General features: G+C 49.0%; 16 protein-coding genes across 16 annotated transcripts; 8 read left to right on the top strand and 8 right to left on the bottom strand.

The window, feature by feature from the left end:
* Positions 1-50: 50 nt before the first annotated feature.
* On the bottom strand, positions 51-746 carry NEDG_01640 (tRNA (guanine9-N1)-methyltransferase; the record flags this gene model as incomplete). The annotated part of the gene is made up of 1 exon (XM_067689058.1): positions 51-746. One exon carries the CDS (start codon positions 744-746, stop codon positions 51-53), a length of 696 nt encoding a protein of 231 aa, XP_067544948.1.
* Positions 747-1,064: 318 nt separating this feature from the next.
* On the top strand, positions 1,065-1,475 carry NEDG_01639 (centrin-3; the record flags this gene model as incomplete). Its single annotated transcript, XM_067689057.1, has 1 exon — positions 1,065-1,475. One exon carries the CDS (start codon positions 1,065-1,067, stop codon positions 1,473-1,475), a length of 411 nt encoding a protein of 136 aa, XP_067544947.1.
* A 237-nt stretch (positions 1,476-1,712) lies between these two features.
* On the top strand, positions 1,713-3,146 carry NEDG_01638 (uncharacterized protein; the record flags this gene model as incomplete). Its single annotated transcript, XM_067689056.1, has 1 exon — positions 1,713-3,146. The coding sequence occupies one exon, from the start codon at positions 1,713-1,715 to the stop codon at positions 3,144-3,146; it is 1,434 nt and encodes a 477-aa protein (XP_067544946.1).
* A 91-nt stretch (positions 3,147-3,237) lies between these two features.
* Positions 3,238-4,593, bottom strand: NEDG_01637 (ATP-dependent RNA helicase DDX19/DBP5; the record flags this gene model as incomplete). Its single annotated transcript, XM_067689055.1, has 1 exon — positions 3,238-4,593. One exon carries the CDS (start codon positions 4,591-4,593, stop codon positions 3,238-3,240), a length of 1,356 nt encoding a protein of 451 aa, XP_067544945.1.
* A 66-nt stretch (positions 4,594-4,659) lies between these two features.
* Positions 4,660-5,370, bottom strand: NEDG_01636 (DNA-directed RNA polymerase III subunit RPC6; the record flags this gene model as incomplete). Its single annotated transcript, XM_067689054.1, has 1 exon — positions 4,660-5,370. The coding sequence occupies one exon, from the start codon at positions 5,368-5,370 to the stop codon at positions 4,660-4,662; it is 711 nt and encodes a 236-aa protein (XP_067544944.1).
* A 14-nt stretch (positions 5,371-5,384) lies between these two features.
* NEDG_01635 (tRNA pseudouridine synthase 9) lies at positions 5,385-6,620 on the top strand (the record flags this gene model as incomplete). Its single annotated transcript, XM_067689053.1, has 1 exon — positions 5,385-6,620. The coding sequence occupies one exon, from the start codon at positions 5,385-5,387 to the stop codon at positions 6,618-6,620; it is 1,236 nt and encodes a 411-aa protein (XP_067544943.1).
* Positions 6,621-6,650: 30 nt separating this feature from the next.
* Positions 6,651-7,955, top strand: NEDG_01634 (cysteine desulfurase; the record flags this gene model as incomplete). Its single annotated transcript, XM_067689052.1, has 1 exon — positions 6,651-7,955. One exon carries the CDS (start codon positions 6,651-6,653, stop codon positions 7,953-7,955), a length of 1,305 nt encoding a protein of 434 aa, XP_067544942.1.
* A 200-nt stretch (positions 7,956-8,155) lies between these two features.
* On the bottom strand, positions 8,156-11,275 carry NEDG_01633 (cation-transporting ATPase 13A1; the record flags this gene model as incomplete). Its single annotated transcript, XM_067689051.1, has 1 exon — positions 8,156-11,275. The coding sequence occupies one exon, from the start codon at positions 11,273-11,275 to the stop codon at positions 8,156-8,158; it is 3,120 nt and encodes a 1,039-aa protein (XP_067544941.1).
* Positions 11,276-11,310: 35 nt separating this feature from the next.
* NEDG_01632 (uncharacterized protein) lies at positions 11,311-11,853 on the top strand (the record flags this gene model as incomplete). The annotated part of the gene is made up of 1 exon (XM_067689050.1): positions 11,311-11,853. One exon carries the CDS (start codon positions 11,311-11,313, stop codon positions 11,851-11,853), a length of 543 nt encoding a protein of 180 aa, XP_067544940.1.
* Positions 11,854-11,882: 29 nt separating this feature from the next.
* NEDG_01631 (uncharacterized protein) lies at positions 11,883-12,401 on the bottom strand (the record flags this gene model as incomplete). Its single annotated transcript, XM_067689049.1, has 1 exon — positions 11,883-12,401. The coding sequence occupies one exon, from the start codon at positions 12,399-12,401 to the stop codon at positions 11,883-11,885; it is 519 nt and encodes a 172-aa protein (XP_067544939.1).
* Positions 12,402-12,436: 35 nt separating this feature from the next.
* On the bottom strand, positions 12,437-12,763 carry NEDG_01630 (uncharacterized protein; the record flags this gene model as incomplete). The annotated part of the gene is made up of 1 exon (XM_067689048.1): positions 12,437-12,763. The coding sequence occupies one exon, from the start codon at positions 12,761-12,763 to the stop codon at positions 12,437-12,439; it is 327 nt and encodes a 108-aa protein (XP_067544938.1).
* A 22-nt stretch (positions 12,764-12,785) lies between these two features.
* On the bottom strand, positions 12,786-13,052 carry NEDG_01629 (uncharacterized protein; the record flags this gene model as incomplete). Its single annotated transcript, XM_067689047.1, has 1 exon — positions 12,786-13,052. One exon carries the CDS (start codon positions 13,050-13,052, stop codon positions 12,786-12,788), a length of 267 nt encoding a protein of 88 aa, XP_067544937.1.
* Positions 13,053-13,219: 167 nt separating this feature from the next.
* Positions 13,220-13,897, top strand: NEDG_01628 (uncharacterized protein; the record flags this gene model as incomplete). Its single annotated transcript, XM_067689046.1, has 1 exon — positions 13,220-13,897. The coding sequence occupies one exon, from the start codon at positions 13,220-13,222 to the stop codon at positions 13,895-13,897; it is 678 nt and encodes a 225-aa protein (XP_067544936.1).
* A 237-nt stretch (positions 13,898-14,134) lies between these two features.
* NEDG_01627 (uncharacterized protein) lies at positions 14,135-14,749 on the top strand (the record flags this gene model as incomplete). Its single annotated transcript, XM_067689045.1, has 1 exon — positions 14,135-14,749. One exon carries the CDS (start codon positions 14,135-14,137, stop codon positions 14,747-14,749), a length of 615 nt encoding a protein of 204 aa, XP_067544935.1.
* Positions 14,750-15,288: 539 nt separating this feature from the next.
* Positions 15,289-16,011, top strand: NEDG_01626 (uncharacterized protein; the record flags this gene model as incomplete). The annotated part of the gene is made up of 1 exon (XM_067689044.1): positions 15,289-16,011. The coding sequence occupies one exon, from the start codon at positions 15,289-15,291 to the stop codon at positions 16,009-16,011; it is 723 nt and encodes a 240-aa protein (XP_067544934.1).
* Positions 16,012-16,092: 81 nt separating this feature from the next.
* On the bottom strand, positions 16,093-17,358 carry NEDG_01625 (ectonucleoside triphosphate diphosphohydrolase 5/6; the record flags this gene model as incomplete). The annotated part of the gene is made up of 1 exon (XM_067689043.1): positions 16,093-17,358. One exon carries the CDS (start codon positions 17,356-17,358, stop codon positions 16,093-16,095), a length of 1,266 nt encoding a protein of 421 aa, XP_067544933.1.
* Positions 17,359-17,439: the final 81 nt, after the last annotated feature.

The following is a 17,439-nucleotide window of genomic DNA, read 5'->3' as shown; positions in this document are numbered from 1 at the left end:
TGGGTTTGGGTGTGTGGTAGGGTGTTCGGGTGGTAGGGTGGTAGTGTGATTTAAGGTTCAGAACTGGCCTGGGTGGTAGGGTGGTCCGAGTCAGTGAACTGCTTGCGTCCTGGAATGTGCTTGGCAATGGCTGTGGCCCAGTTCTTCTCTTCAATGTATGAAAGAAGGATGTTGAACACGTGGAGGGTGTTTAGAACAGCTGAGGACTTGAGAGCCTGGGAAATGGGCAGCCGGGCCGTAGGAAACTTGTCCTTGAAGAGATTGTGTGTGTACCCCTTGTGCCTGTTCCTATCAACTAGGCCCCCAATGACGTAAAGCGTGTTTTCATCTAGGTCTTCAAGAAGATTCTCTGAGTCGGCCGTTAGCACAACGACTGGTCCCTGGTGGTTGGCAACTGAGTCAGAGGTTTGGGTTACATTCTTCCAGCTGACGCTTTCTTTGGGGAGGTACATGGAAAGAAGGGAGGTGTTGGTTATGAAGAGGTGGACGGGGTTGCTGCTTATCCGGTTGGCGCCGTAGGAGTGCCGTATTTGCAGCTCTAGGCTCTTCATCTCTTTTTCTGACATGAGCTCCTCCCCGCCAATGATTTCAATGCCCACCTTAAACCGCGGCTCTGGCTGGTTTTCAGGCTCTCTCTTCTTTTTGCTGCGCTTCTTTGGCTTTAGCTTGTACTTTTCCTTGAGCTTTTGAAACTTTAGCGCTCTTTTTTCTTGCTTGCTGAGTCTTGGGGCTGGTGGATTGTCCATCGGGTAAAAAATTTAAAACTCTCATTTTCCTTCTTTGGAAGCATCTGAAGCACTCGTGGTAGAGGTAACTGCCATCTTTCTCTTTTTTTAGATAGCTTTTGCACGTAACTGTTGGAATAAGCAGGGTGAAGCACGAGCAAATGACTCGTTTTATCTCACGGGAGAGCTTAACTCTTTTTTTTTCGTGGAGCTTAACGACCGTTCTAAGCAGGGCCTGGGAGATGCTTGGTGACGTCTCTACCACGCACTGGCTCAGCTCCAGATCCCTTAGGACAGCTTCCCTCATGGATAAATAAAATTTCCAATATTTTTTGCAAAATGGAAGGACTTCAGGAGGTGTTCAATGTCTTCATGTCCCAAGAGACAGAGTGCGTGGATGAAGCACACTTAGGAAGCGTCCTTAGATGCCTGGGCTTTGTAGTTGAAGAGGAAACTGTTAAAGAAATTCTGGCAAAAGAGGGGGGGGCGCTGAGCTTTAGGGTCCTATCTGAGGTAGTTGCTGGGCTAGGGGGCCAATCAGTCGCTAGCCCAGAGGTGCTTAAGGCCTTTGAGGTCTTTGATCCGTCCAAAACGGGAAAACTAAGCATTAGCACGCTTAAGGCCATTCTTAAGACGGGGCCGGCCCCGCTGAGCACTGAGGAGATAGACGCGTGTCTTGATCTTCTCAACCCGAGCCCTGAGGGGGTTGTTAATTACCTGGAAAGTACTGCACTGGGGCCTGCATCGTAATTAAAAAATAAAGTTCAGGTTTGGGTAGGTTCTTTTCTTTCTTCAGGGGTGGGGGTGCTTCTTTTAGATGCCGCTCTAGATCTCCAGGGGGGGTGTTTCATAGGGGGTGCTTTCTAGGCTGTTTTTTAGAGGCTGGTGTTGTTGTGGACTGATAATTAAGCCCAGGCTTTAAAAATAATTAGCAAATGGCTTATTTAGTGATCATACTAATTTTTTGTAAAACTTTTTTATCTACGGATGGACACCGATACTAAGCTGGGTTTATCACAGGAAGGATGGAAAGCGCTGCCGGGACTGGATAAAGTTCCGACCCTTCCAAAGAGGATAGCAACAGATATCTACACAAAACTTCTCCTGGAGAATGAAGCTGCATGGCTCTCCATTGCCAACCTGTTTAAAGAATGCAACATGGAAAAGAATGTAGAGTATGCATATGAACGCGCGCTAGCAAATAACCCGATGTCGAAGGAAGCGCTCCAAAAGCTAGGGCCTCTCTACCGGAGGAAGAAGCTTTACGGACGGGCGCTGGACGTTTTTCTTAGGCTCTATAAATTGGCCAAAGGAGAGGACATGCTTAGCGCCGCAAACATTGGGTTTTGCTACCTAATGCTTGACAACTTCCCAGATAGTCTTACCTGGTACAAGGTTGCTGCCCGAAACGCTGCCCACATCCGCGAGGATAAAGGCTTCTTGTGGTTTGGGATCGGGATACTTTACGAGCGTCTGAATAACCTGCACATTGCTGAGGAGGCCTACGCCTCCGCCATAAAAATAGACATTTCCTTTGAGTACAGCATGGAGGCGTACTTCCGCCTCGGGGTAACCTACAAAAGAAGGGGGGCGGTGCAAACGGCCATGGACTGTTTTGAGTACATCGTTCATAATCTAACTTCTCAGAGTGTGTCGCCCTCAAAGCACGACGTCTTTGTTCAAATAGCCCACGCACACGAGCTGCAGGGCCAGGACCCAGAAGCTGTTAGGCTCCTAAAAGAGGTGCTCCAGGCTAACCCCAGGCACGAAAGGGCAGCTATGCTGCTGGCATGGTTGTACTATAAAGACAAGAACTGGGTTTGCAGCAAAGAGTCTCTGACAGTTAACATCCCGGAGGAGGAGCTGTCTGCTTTCTCGTGGTACTTCATTGGGAGGTGCGAGCAAAAGATGGAGTGTTTTGAAGATGCTTATCACTGCTATCACCAGGCAGTGAAAAAAGACCCAAAAAACCATATCTACTGGAATACCATTGGAACGCTGTACTTCACGCTTTCACAGTTTGAAGATGCGATGGGAGCATTCAAACAGGCGAGCGTGCTTAATCCGTACTTCATTGAGGCCGTTTACAACTTGGGCGTCGTGTATGAACAGTTTGAGAGTGCTTTGGACAGCGCCCTGGAGGTGTACGAGAAAGCCAGTGAGATGTCGCCCGATGACAGACTAATACTTGAAAGAATAGAGGACATTGAGGAAAGAAAGGGCCGTGAGGGGGGGTACCATGGCGAGTATGCGCCCCCTGAGGTTGTGCAGCGAGACATAGTTCCAAACCCTACCAAAACCCCGTATTTTTTAGCACATTCCTTATTAGGATATAAACCAACGACTTTTGTCTTTTCCAGTGGAGAAAAAAGAGAAATAGACAAAATCGTAGAAAACCTTCACAGTACAAATAGTGCATGAGAATAAATAAAAGCGTTGGTTCGGAGGTGTGGTGTGCGGTGGTGCGGTGGTGGTGTTTATTGGGTAGTGGTGTTTATTGGGTGGTGGTGGGTTACTCCTTCTTTGTTTCGGGTGCTTGGTCGTGCTTTTTCAGGTTTTCTGAGATAGCTTCTTTAAGAGCGTCTACAGAAACAAGCTTAACACAGTGGCCGACCTTGGACTGGATGGCTAGGAGGGCTTCTAAGTCTCTGGGCCCCGCAATGAAGGTTACTGACACGCCTGAGCGGTTGAACCTCCCCGTTCTTCCAATTCTATGGACGTACGTCTCAACGTCTGGCTCGTTGGTCATGGTTCTGGGGACGTCGTAGTTGACTGCTAGATTTAGCTGTGGGACGTCTAGGCCTCGGCTTAGGACGTTGGTGGTGACTAAAACTTTGATTTCTCCTTTTTTGTACTTGGCAATGACGCTATCTCTTTCTTCAGGTGTGAGCTGTCCATGAAGGAGGGAAGTGTCAAAACCGTCATCTTCTAGCTCTTTCTGGACCTTGGCTGCTTTGTCTCGGGTTTGAACAAATACAATCGACTGGCCTGTGGTGATCATTCCGTAGAGGTCAATCAAGGTCTTGATCTTTTCGCGCTCGTTGACCTCGATGTAGAACTGCGAGATGTTGGCCGGCTTGAGGTCGTGCTTCTCCAGGTACGAGGTTTTTATATCTTTGGCAATGGTTGAGACTATGGTTTTCATGTTGTCGTTAAACGTTGCACTAAAGAGCACCAGTTGCTTTTGCGGTACTTTTCTAACTGCTGCAATCGTCTGGGCCCCAATGTCTTCGGTAAGGAGGGCGTCTGCCTCGTCTAGGATGATCATTTTTATCTTTGATGTTTCGATCAGGTTCTGCACCGCAAACTTTACGGTTCCGGGCGGCCCAACAATGATCTGCTCCTTGATGGTGGCGTGCCGGTCTATTTGGTCGCCAAGAGCCAGCAGGGAGGTAAACTCAAGCTTGCCTTTGAAATCTTCAAGCACCCCAAAGATCTGTTTGCTAAGGTCCCGCGTTGGCGATATAATGATGACCTGTGGATGGTGCTGGGTTTTGTCCACCTTCATAAGCGCCCCAATCAGGAAAGCAATCGTCTTTCCCGACCCGCTGTGGCTTTGGAAGGCTACATTGTCCCCCGTGGCTATGTCGGGAATGGAGGCTTTTTGGATGACACTGGGGTTTTTAAACCCGAGGAGGTAGAGAGACTCAATGATCTTTTCAGGGACGCCAATTTCCTCAAAGGTGTTCTCTGTGAGCAGATTGCTATCAAGAAGTGATTTCTTGTAGGTTTCAACATCATCGTTTTCTTTCTTTGATATTTCCATCTGTGAGAGCATGTCCAGGGCTGCTTTGACCATGTCTGAGACCTCTTCTTTTGGTTCTTCTTTCTTCTCTGCTAACGCATCATGCTTGCTGGCTTCACTCATACACACTTGCAGAAAAATAAAATTAAAGTAGACCTTCTGTTTGGAAAACGTAACTGCCGGTGCTGCCTACCCACTGAACGTGGGGTGCTGGGTGTTCCGGAGGTACCGGGTGGTTAGTTTGATGAGTTTGCGTTCATAGACTAGAATGTCTAGGATTCTTGAAACGTCTGATGCAGTTAGTGGGACTGAGCTGATGCCCGAGCGGATAATAAACTGGTGGACATCCTTACACTCTGGGAGAGTGGTAAAGGATGGAATTTTCCCGTTTTCTGGCGCGGACACCCACTCGCAAACCACGCTTTTGATTGCCTCAACAAAGCCGGTGTCTAGGTCTGCCTCCGGGGTGAACCACGGGCCGTCTCCTAAATTTTCAGACGGTACCTCTTCATAGAGCATGTACACTTTGCGATTGTGCATAACCGACTTTACCGATTTTATGATCATTCTTTGCTCCAGCGCCTTGATCACCTTGGTAATCAGGTTTTGGTGCAGACCGCTTTTGGTTTTTAGGTCTTTTATCCAAATGCCTTCGCTGGTGGACTCCTTGATCAGCAGATAGACAATCTTTTCTTCACTGCTGGTGAATTTGTGTGTTTCTCGATTGCGCCGATAGAAAATGCCTGTTTTCGTTCGGAAAATATCAAGAAGTCCGTCTTTTGAGAGGGTGTTCAGCTCCTGCGCTATTTCCTGGAGGGAGGTGCTGGCAAACTCCTTTTGGATCTCCTCGGTGGATACTCCAGTCTCCTTGCTTGAGATGAACGAAAGGATAGTTTGCATTGCAAATTTTTTCTATGGTCCAAACTATTACTCCGTACATGTACGAGTTCAAAGCAAACACCAAGGCTAGATGGCTTGGAAGAAGCCTTCTTGACGTGCTTTCGTCTGAGTTTAAGAGACGCTCTCAGAGATACTTTGAGCTGGCCATACTCTCAGGAAGCGTGAAAATTAACGGACAGTGTGTATCTCCCAGGCATACCCTAAACCAAGGCGACCTGATAACACACCTCACACACCGCCACGAGCCGCCCATTCCCTCAGGGCCCATTGAGACCGTCTATGAAGACGAAGAGATTGTGGTGGTTAACAAGCCCTCGGGGGTGCCGTGCCACCCGAACAGCAGCTACAACAAAAACTCGGTCACCGAGATGGTCAAGGAACAAAAGACCCTCGCGTTTGTCAGCCCAGTCAACCGTCTGGACAAACAAACCTCAGGGGTGGTGATGCTGGCAAAAACCCCGGAAGCTGCAGTTAAGTACCACAAAAAAATAACGGAAGGCGTTGTTGGGAAGTGGTACCTTGCACGGGTCAAGGGAGCATTCCCAGAAGGCGTTGTTTCGGTTGTTCTGCCGCTGGCTGTCTCCCGGGAAAATTGCATCACCACCATCCATAAAGAGCATGGAAAGTTTCAGGGCCGAAAATCTGCCACGTTTTTCAAAGCCCTTTCCAGAGACGAAAACGGAACCACCGTGCTGTGCCGGCCAGTTTCTGGGCGCACCCACCAGATAAGAGTCCACCTCCAAGCCCTGGGGTGCAGCATTGCAGATGACATGGTCTATGGCACGGGGTATGGGGTGGATCTGTTTTCAGCACCCAACCCGGAAACACCCAACCCGGAAACACCTAACCCGAAAACACCCAACCCGAGCACTGACCAGCTGGTGGAAATAACGGAAGAAGTTTTTGATAGGCACAGTCGAGAATCTGGAGTATCTCTAACCAAAGAACACGCCCTCTCTCTGCTAAGCACTGATGACTGCAGAACAGATGTGTTTGTGGATGACGACAATCTTCTGGAAGAGATTGCCCAAAGAATTCCAAGCACTGAACAGTTTGTTATGGAAACATGCATCCACTGCCAGCACCAGAAAGAGTTAGATGTGCTGCCAAGGTTTTCCAGTCTCTACCTCCATGCGCTGCAGTACGAGGTTGAAGAAAAAACCTTTGTAACTGATTTTCCACATTGGGCCACCATTGAAAACGCGTCATTAAAGGCTGGCCTAAAAATGATCAACCAAAGGATCCAATAAACCTGTAGCTTAGCCAACAACCCAAAAGCAATGGTTGGCGACACTAAAATTTTTATGGCACTTGAGAAACTAGCACACGCGCCGAAGAAGCTCGTCAATTGGCTCTTTTCAAGCGTCAAAACACCAATTTACATGGACCTCCAAGCAACAACGCCAACAGATCCTCGGGTTGTCGATGCCATGGTTCCATACTTTAACCAGCGCTTTGGAAACCCCCACAGCCGAACGCACCAGTACGGGTGGGAGTCTGAGAAAGCAGTTGAAGATGCTAGGAAGAAAATAGCCTCGCTGATCAACGCTGATCCCCAGGAAATTATCTTTACCAGCGGGGCTACCGAAAGTAACAACCTGGCAATCAAGGGCGTGAGCCGGTTCTACCGCGAGGGCGCCGAGGGAAAGCCGCACATCATCACGACGCAGATAGAGCACAAGTGCGTGATAGACACCTGCCGAGACCTGGAGGAAGAGGGCTTTGATGTAACCTACCTCCCAGTTGACAAAAACGGGATGGTTGATCCAAAGACCCTGAAAGGTGCGATAAAAAAGGAAACCGTGCTAGCTAGTATTATGGCTGTAAATAACGAGATAGGCACCATTGCGCCGCTGAAAGAGATAGGACAAATCTGCAAAGAAAACAACGTTTTTTTCCATACTGATGCAGCCCAGGCGGTAGGAAAGATCCCCATTGACGTTCGCGCCATGAACATCTCTCTGCTAAGCATTTCAGGCCACAAGATCTATGGGCCAATGGGCATTGGGGCACTTTTTGTCTCAAAGCATGCACCCCGGCCAAAGCTTCAGCCACTGTTTAGCGGCGGCGGGCAGGAGCGAGGCATGCGCAGCGGCACCATTCCTACGCCCCTAGTGGTTGGCCTGGGAAAGGCGTGTGAGATAGCCCAAAACCAAATGGAAAAAGATCGGAAAAGAATAGAACTGCTATCTAAGCGCCTATTCAACGGGATACAAAAACAGATACCTGACATAAAAAGAAATGGAGATAGCAGCGTTTTCCCCGGATGCGTCAACATCTCATTTCCCTATGTTGAGGGCGAGTCTCTCATTATGGCTCTTCCAGAGATTGCCCTTAGCAGTGGAAGCGCCTGCACCTCGGCGTCCCTTGAGCCGTCTTATGTTCTTAAGGCCCTGGGCGTGGGGGACGACCTGGCACACTCTTCTTTGCGGTTTGGCATTGGACGATTCACTACGAAAAAGGAAATAGATTACGTCATCAAGAAGGTTGTTCAGAAAGTTAAAAGACTTAGAGAGCTTTCCCCGCTCTTTGAAATGGCCGAGGAAGGTATCGACATCAACTCCATCAACTGGAACATGCACTGATGCCCCTCACTGCCCCACAGACTGGTGATCCGATAGAACCTGTAGCGGCCCGAGCCTGCACTAGCCCGAAAAGAAGAGCTGGCTTGGTGTGCTTAGCAACACTCAACTAGCGCATTGCTTTTATTAAATGGTTGTGTTTCCAGATGTTATTTTCTTGGGCCCTGTTTTTCGGTGGCCAAAGTCAAAATCTAATCCAAACCCTATACGTTTTTTTTCTCGGTTAGGGTTTGTTTTGGAGATGTGGAGGTTCGCTTCATGAACACCTCAAAAGAGAACTTTTCAATCAGCAGGCAAAGAATAAGATCAATACCCATCACTCCGAGTAGCCGTTTCTTCATGTCGGCTGGAATGGAAACCAGCTCCATTTTTTCGTTAAGCTCCGGGAAGGTCTCCAGTGTGCACAAAACCACCAGAGCCGCTGAGATAAGCAGAGAGTTTAGAAGCTTTTGGTTTTCGGGGAGACTTTCTCTGAACGGTCTCCCAACATAGTTGACAATGAGCGTGGTTACCTGTAGAGCCGTGCTTAGCAGGAACATCGTCGTGTTAGCTAGCGTTGGCTCAAACTTTTCCTGAAACTTAACTGCCCCGTGCTGAACAACCCCCAAATAAACCGTATAGAAGGAAGCAATGTGGACAAGCGTCTGGAAAATAACGGAAATAACGATGTAGGGACTGAAAATCTTTGCCACCGGCTTTTCGGTGCTGATTCTTGGGAGAGGCTTGGACTTCCCAAAGAAGGTGAAGGCAAGCGCCGAAAGCACCCCGGCAGCTGTCATCTGGAAGTCGCCATACCGCACCCCCATGGAGTTAAAGACGCTTAGCGTGTACGCCGAGAGAAGCGAGTTCAGGGCCAAAACCTTGTACATTTGGATAGTACTCACCAGCGCAGACCTTCCCCGCGAAATAACGTCAATCACCGACTGCAGCGACCCAGTTCGCGAAGTAAACGGAGCTGCTACACTGGCGTCGCCAAGCTTTAGCTTGATTTCCTCGTCAATGATAAACATGGACTGCCCGATGTTCCCTGGAAGCGTAACGGCCTTTCCTTTGGTTTTGGTGCCTTCTAGAAGGGCTATGCCTGCATGCGCCGCCTTGAGGGCCCCAACGTCGTTCGTTCCGTCCCCGCACATAAGCGTGTACTCCCCCGAGGCGTTGAGAAGGGCAATAATCCTTTCTTTTGAGTCTGGGTTGGCCCGTGCAAAGACCGAGGGCCAGATAATCTCGCTTCGCTTGTTTTTGTCTGTTTGCTCAACGGTTTTTAAAAACGTGGCAATACTTCCTGCACCCGTTAACGAGTGGCCGTTGTACATCCCCAGCTGCTTGGCTACGCTGATAGCTGTTTTTTCGTTGTCCCCAGTAATCATCATTACTTTGTGCCCGCTCTGTGCTAGATGGGTGATGGTTTCCTGGGCGTCTTTCTTAAGCTTGGAGTTGTAAAGGGCAAAGCCGGAAAACTCAAGGTTTTTCTCCAGGGAGCTGCGCGAGACGTCTCCCCGTGGCGGGTGGGCGAGCTTCTTCATGGCCAGCGTCAGCACCCGGTACCCTTTCTCTGCAAAGGCTTCAAACTTGTTGTAGAAGGCTGGAGTCTTCTCCAGGAAGGTGCTAACCGTTTCTGGCGCGCCTTTCATCAGAACAAAGTAGCTGTCCTCTGCTTGCACCAAAACAGTGGCTCTTTTAAGATCGCTGTCAAAGGAAAACCTCCTAATCACCCTGTACGTCTTAGTGTCAACGACTATCTCCGTGTCGCTGGCTAGCGTGGCGGCGACGAAGTCTATCCCGCACAAATCGAGAGGGTCGCCCTCAACCTTTCCGTCCAAGGTGATGGCCGAGTGGCAGGCGCCCAAAACCAGACGAGACTTCTCCTCGTCCCCAAACTCCACGTTTTCCAGCTGAAAGTTAAGCTCAGTGAGCGTGCCTGTTTTGTCAAAACAGCATGCCGTTATCTTTCCTGCAAAAGGTATCCTAAACGGCTCAAGGCAGTAAACCCCCAGCCCCACCAGCTCTTGCAGCGAAGAGTTGACCGCAATGGTAAGCTCCATGGGAAGCTCGGGAGGAACTACATTGGTCAGAATCATGATACACTCCAGCACTATCTTGTAAACGGACTTGCCCAAACCCACGCTCTCCCTGGTAACGTAGATGCATGACGCAATTGCAAACACCAGCATTGCCAGAATAAAGAGGTAGGCCTCAAGATTGTTCTCGCTAATGGTGTCCTCGGACGCAACCATCGATTTGATTAGCTCTCCTTGCTCCGTCATAAACCCGGTTCTTAGCACGATGCAGAGCACCCCCTTTTCCCCGACCTTGAGTATCTTGGTTCCGCCATAAAGAACGTGCTTTTTGTGGTGGCTGAGAGAGAACACGTCTTTTGTGTCTGGGATGCTTTCTTTCCCCACAGGCGTGGCCTCTCCCGAGAGCATTGACTCGTTGGTCACCGCGGTGCCCTTCAGAATGAGAAGGTCTGCAGGCACTTGTATGTTTTCCCCAATGAACACCGTGTCCCCGGGCATAAGCTCGGTGCTTAGCGTTTCTTCCGGCTTTTCATTCACCACCCGAACAATCTTTTGCGGGGCCAGGTTAAGGCTCCGCAGCTGCCGGATGTTGGTTAGTCTCTGAAACACCATTCCCGCCTCAAACGAGATAATTGTGAAAAAGGTGAACAGCGAATACTTCCAGTACTCGTCCAGCATCCAGAGAAGAGCGCAGAAGATCTGGAACACAAAGAACGGCGAGACTGCATGCTCCGCAAACATCTTCAAAAACGTTGGCGGCTCTATCTTGAACTCGTTTTTTGGCATCAGCACTTTTTCTTTGCCATCCCGAAAAAGGAATGCTTTCTGCTCGGGGCGGGATAGGGTGCTTCTCTCAAGAAACGCCGAGAATGGCACCTCCAGATTGATGCCAACCTTAACTGGCACTCCGTTCTCAAAGTAGTAGATGTCGTTATCAAACTCAAACCACGTGATCAGGGTTTTTTCTCCAGACACTGTGGTTGTGGTTGTCTTGAGTGTAGCAAAGCCTGTTTGGTCGGCTCTGCCCTCCCCCCTGGAGCGGGATACAAGGACCATCTCTGCGGACGCCAGGCACTTGGCCTTTTGGAGCTTGGCTGCCTTGTACATCGCTGTGCCCCAAAAGGAAGACAGAAACATAAACGCCTGAACCAGGGCGCAAAAGAACATTCCAATAACTGCTCCTGACGTTTGGCTCTCTCCAATGCTGTAATGCCCAAAGACCCCGTAGATGACCGGGTAGGCGTACGCTGGAATGACGTAGCTGTGCGTCCAGAGCTCTCGTTTCCTGTAAAGCTCGAAATTCATAGCAAAAAAATTAATTGCTCATTTATTTTACTGGAATGGAGATGCGCATATGTGCCCGGGTCCCTTCGCTGCTTCTTTTTCGAGCCCTTTCCATACAGCGCCCGTCGCTGGGGGTTTTAGACTCGGCTTTCTTTGAAGACTTACAAAATGAGTTAAAAACACCCTGCACGGTTGAAATCGTTGGGGGAAGGCGCTGCGGAAAGAGCCTTTTTGCTCTGTCTCTTGTTTCTGCCAACCCGGCGCTTTCTCCGGTGCTTATCATCACCAAAGGCCCAAAACCAGCCATTCCCAACTGTAGCATATACACAGCTGCTGGCATAGACAGTCTGATTGCCACAGTGCATGCAATCATCACCACCTATGCAACAACCAGGACTCTTCTGGTGGTAGTTGACACGCTTATGACAGTGATTGCGACGGAGGAAGGAATGGTGAGAAGAGAGGAGCTATTTCATTTGCTCAAGTGCCTGAATGCTCTTGGCGTGCGCGTTCTTGTCGTTAACAGCACCATCCATGCAGTTAGGTCAACCTCTTCTTTTTATGCCAAGAGTTATGTGTGGGGCACAGGCTCAGGTTAGCCACCAGGCCCAGCCACCAGACCCTGGCCCTATGTTTTGATTAGGTTGAACAAAATGACGGAAAATGCCACAACAGCTATAGATATCACCAGATAGCTTGTTTTGAGGGTTTCTTTCTGATTAAGGATCTTTGTTTTGACCTTTTCAAGCTCAGCAAGCATTCTGTTGCATTCTTCCACACACCTCGCACCCGTTTGTACCTGCAACCTTTCAATTTCCAGACTTATCATTCGAATGGTGGTTTTGGTGTCCTCTATGGCAACCTGGAGCCGGGCCTTTTTCCTACCCCCCGCGCCCCCCTCCCCTTGCTCATCACTTGCCTCACTGTCCTCCTGTATGTTTACAGCCGCCCGTATTTTTTGCATCACACTCTCCCTTCGGGCACTTATAAGCTCAAGGATCTCATCGGGAAAGGATCCTTCATCGAGCGAGGGCATTGAGAGTGCTGCTACGTTGATGACCCCGAACAAGTCTTTGGTGTTCATATCTGAGCGAAGAGTGCTGAAAATCCTGTGCTTGTCCTTTGCAGTCTCTGCAAGTGTTCTCATTGGCTGTAAAATTAATTCTGCCAATTCTGCCAATTCTACCAAAAGAGCCTTTTGCGCGACCCGGTGCCAAGGAAGAGGGCATCTTCTGGGAGAGTGTTTGGGGTCATTGGAATGTTGATGTTTTTGCTTGGTGAGAGGTAGGTGGGATTGCGCGCCGGCGTGTTTAGGATTCTATCCGGGGTTCTTTGTTCCGGGATCTTTTCAGCGCTTGTGCTGGCTCGGGAGAAGATTGGAACCGTACTGATTCTTCCCGCTGTCTTTCGGGGCCGCACTGTGTTGCTTCGCTTGATGGTTACCTCTGTGGAATTGATGCGTTTGAGATACGCACTGCTCCAGTGTGTCTTTTTTCCTCTTCTTTCCATAAAAATAACTAAACACCACAATTTATTCGGATACCTGCGCCTGAAAGAGCATCTGCCCCAGCCCCTCAATGCTGATCCACCCCTCTTCGGCGGGAATGAGAGAAAGCACTTGGTTGGCCTCGGTGGTAGTGAATTTGTCCCCGCTTGTTGTTAGGACCTTAAAAAGCTCTTCTCGGGAAATTCGGCCAGAACTATCCTGGGACATTTCCTCCAGGCCCTGGATGAGTTCTTCAAGCCGCATGTCCTGTTCCGAGTCCTGGGTTGTTTTCTGTGTACTTACGTAGGCCATTCCCAAACAAAAAAACTTTCATATTTCTGTGACCCCAAATCATCCTTTGGTTAGTGGTTTTGATTGGTGCTTTTTTGATTCAGGATGGTGAAATACAGCCACGGGGGCGCCAATTGGCATGTTTTAGGTTGTTTTATATTGGTAAATTAAAAATTGTCTTGTAAATTATGCCTGTGCACGTCAGACATGGTGGTATGCCGAACATAAGAAACAGCATTTCGGGGGGGAGGATGTCTTTCTCTGTAAAGAGAGAAAACATCAACATTCTCAAATCCTTAAAGCTCTACCCCATTGGGCTGTCTAAAGGCACAGAAATGTCGATTTATGTTCCCCTCTACCTTGGGCTGGTCTATTTCTTTGCAGCGTTCCTGATAAAGACGCTTTCAAGCACTCTGGTCAGCTCTTGGGCCTCTTCTACCATGTTGCTGGTGGTGGCTACCCCAACCATCTACATGCTTGTCTTTTCCCCGATTCTCCTGGTTGTCTGCTCGTACTGCTACAGCAGGTTCTTTAAAATAAGCAAACTGCACGCTGCAGCTGTCCTGATGTACTCCATTGTGTACATACTGCCTATTGTAACGGGCATATCCGTGATTACCATTCTCACGAGCGGGGTGGGGCCCTCGGCTATTGAGGGGATTTTAGGGAGTATTTCCGGGTTTATTCTGGTGATAGTCTCGGGGTACATTGCACGGACCAACCTAAAAGACATGGTTGATAGCCCCCCGACCCAGAGGGAAGAGTTTATCAAAGAAATGGTTATTCTGGCCACCCAGCTGGTCTTTACCTACATAATGATCTGGCTAATTAACAGCACCTGGAAAATGGTTCCCATTGCCTGGTAGCAGCCAGCTGGCCCCCGTGGCCTGGTAGCAGGGGGCAGAGCCCTTTTTCCGCTGAGAGTGGATGTAACCTGGGCCTGAGCAAGTAAAATAAAAGAGTTTAGCTTGGGTGGCTGGCAGTGCTGATTGCTGGCTGGGGTGGATAAGGCCCCGGCCTTGTTGTTCCGGCCTTGTTGTCCCTGCGCCTTATCAGGGGGTGGTCTATTTATATGGTTTTTTTATGGTAAATTAGTGAAAAGAATGCTTACGTCCTTTTTCCAAGAGCTCGACTATTTCCAGCGAGCGCTTCGTCTTAGGCCGCTCCAGCGAACAAGAAGCAAGAAAGTGTACACCAGGCGGGGTGTCTTGTCGAATGTCCTGTCCCTGGCTGTTCTAATGGTTCTTTCTGCCTCGGTGTTTAAAACTCTTGGAGTTGCCCAGGTCACCAGTTTTAAAACCATTAGCAAGGTAGCCACGGTGTATATTGGAATCGGGGCTGCTTTTTTCCCTTTTTGGATGAGCGTTGCCATTGGGGCTTTGGGCTACAGAAAACTGTTTATGTTTGAGAATCTGGAGTCGTGGTACATGGTGCTGTACTCAGTGTCCTCGTCCTTTCCTCTTATCTTCCTGAACAAGTTTATTTGCACCCAGACGCTGCCTCTGCTAGTAAAAACACCCATCTGCCTGCTTATTGGTGCCCTGTCTGCGTGTATGTCCATTTACTTCATTTACACCAACAGCGCTATCTCATTCAACAATGGACCCAAAAGAACGCGGCGCCTGGGAACAACCACCTTTATTCAGTTTCTCATCATTGGGTGCTCGTCCGTTGTGTATGAACCCGTGGGCACCATTGCTTCGTTTAAAATAAAATAGATCTAAAGAGTTCGGTGTGTGCTTGGTATCGGTGGTGTATGGTGTGTGGTAGTGTGTGCTTGGTATCGGTGGTGTGTGGTGTATGGTTTAGAATTAAAATATCAACCAAATAATGTACGGAAATTTATTAAGTTACGGGTTTGGTTTCGGATTTGTGCTTGGAATGGGAAGGGTGGCAGATGCATGTTTTTCAAAATGGCTGTCATTTTATAGGGAGGGAACCTTATTTGATTGGGCTAATGATGGGTGTGTTCTGGGGGTATATTCGATCTATCTTTTGATATTTGTTTCATCAATAGGCATGATGGTCCCAGGGAGGGCGTGTTTAGGGTGCGGTGTGGTCCGAACAGACAAAAGGTGGGCCAAGTGGGCAATTAGCCCGAACTAACACACCCAAAACCCAAAACCCGAAAACCGAAAACCAGAACAAATACACCGAAAAACCCAGCACAGGAGACAAAATGTGATTGGCGGAGTGAAATCATTGGGCAGCCTGTCATATATGCCAATTGCTTTTATATCTGCAATTTTCTTAGCACATGGAGAATCGAGGTAATGAACTAGAGAACGAAATGAAAGAGATAAAACTTGATGTTGAAGATCAAGAAAAGGAGAGCACCCTGGAAACTTCCTCAAAAAGCTCGCAGACGTCAGACTCTAAGAAAGGGCGTTATGTTTCCGCAGAAACAGAATTTGACTTTCTCTGGCGCTCGGCGTTGCTAAGGTCTCTCAAGCGAGGGGCTGGTTCTCTGGGCGGGCCAGCAAGGTTCACATTCATTGGGCTGTGTCTAATGATCGGTGTTTATTTTGGGGTGTTCGGGATGGTAACGTCCTTACTCGCTGAATCGGAGAAAGAAGCCCCCTCTTACATTCCCCAACACGTTAACATAGTAGCTATGTTCAAGCTTGCCCTTTCGTTCTTTACGCCAATTGCCGTTTATATGGGCGTGTTCCATGAACAGTTTATGTTGGTGGCATACGTGGTTATAGGCTCGCTTTTTTATGCGCCTTTCGTTATGATACTGGTCCACGTGGGGCAGCGAATGATTATAACGGAGCAGGAATACAGGAAGTACTGCACCCCCGGTCTCACACTTCTGCTTACGGGGCTGTCTATCTATTTTGCACAGAACACACTTGTTCTGTCAAGGCCATCAAGCACGACAAAAGAGGACACTCTCCAGCTATTCATTGTAGTAGCAATGCAGACAACGCTTGTTGATGCGTACGTGAACAGGCTCCCAACTCTTATCACATTTTAGCCCAGCACCCAAGCGACAGCACCCAGCACCACCCGAAGACCAAAGACCAAAGACCAAAGACCAAAGACATCCCGAAGCAATTTATTCTATGAGTGAGAGGGCTCGGCCTAGGGACCAGCTGATGTCTGTGGGGATGGCTGCCGCATTTTTAATTGGCGTAAACAGCCCCACCCCCAGGGACTCCATAAACATAACCGCATATAGTACATTGATGCAGTTTGGGCGGTTCGGGTAATTTTGGGTTGGTTTCGGGTTGGAGAGAAGGGTGGAGTTCTGCCCTGCTGGCATCACAGGAGTGGCAGATCTGTTCGTGCACACCGTATCCACAAGGCTCTTGATGTCTTGAAACTTGGTGTGCTCGGGTGTTTTCATCATCTGGAGTATCTCTGAAATAAACGAAGAGACAAAAATTGTGCTGGTTTGGGAAATACCTGGGGCCACTTCTTTTCCGTTGGTGCGCTCTAGAATCATGGCACCAAGGGTGTTCTTTATATGAGCCTTGCAAAGAGCCACGTCAAAATTCACCGACTGCCAAACACAAACTTGTTTGGTGTCCTCCTTCCGGATGCTCTCCATGCCCGACACAAGGCCCATCCCGAGCAAAGACCTTGAAAGGACACTTTTTGTCTTTCCGTGGACGACGCCATCCTCTCCCCCCTTGAGATCGTTGTCTATCTCAAATGATATTTGGGCAGATCCGCCCCCTAGATCGATGATGCCTATTTTTTCCTTTTGCTGGGTTACAAACACCAAGGCCGCCCAGGCGTAGAAGCCTTCTTCCTTTCCGTCTATCACGCGCGCCTCAACGTCTGGGTTGCTTATTTCGTTGGCCAGGGTTTTCTTTACTTCAGCAAGGATGCTGGCGCGCTTTCTTTCTTCCAGGAGGCGCAGGCCTGCCGTTCCGTTGAAGACCACTGGAAACTTGTAGTCGGTGCTTCCCCCATGCTCTTCCAGGAACGCGCGGCCCTTTTCAAGAAGGTCTTTGATCACTGCGGCAGGGCTCTTGACCTCCTGGATGCCTGGGGACGTGTTCCAGAGCATGTGGTTTTTTAGGGACAGCCCCTTGGTGTCGAACTGGTATAGGTTTAGCCGCGTGCCTGTTGAGCCACCATCAAACACCGCAACAAACTGGCTTTTTTCTTTTTCGGCTTCTCGGGCAATGGTATTGACATCTAAAATCGTGTATATCCCCTTTAGCTTTGATTCAATCGTTTGCATCCTCGCGGCCTCGCCAGCCACCAAGTTAAGAGCATCGCCCACTCTTTGCTTCAGAGACATTGTGGTATTAACTACCGCGGCAATCTTTGCCGCGTGCACGCCTGCTAGCCAAAACGCACACAACCTCATGTTTGTATTGGGTGCTAGCTATTCTCTTATACTTTGTACCTGAAACAAAACATCTTTAAACCCCAGGCAACAGATAAAATA

Source organism: Nematocida displodere, assembly GCF_001642395.1.
Source record: "Nematocida displodere strain JUm2807 chromosome Unknown 6, whole genome shotgun sequence".
Lineage (NCBI taxonomy): Eukaryota > Fungi > Microsporidia > Nematocida > Nematocida displodere.
Note: the sequence above shows the minus strand (reverse complement) of the source record. Positions and strands in the feature narration are given on the sequence as shown.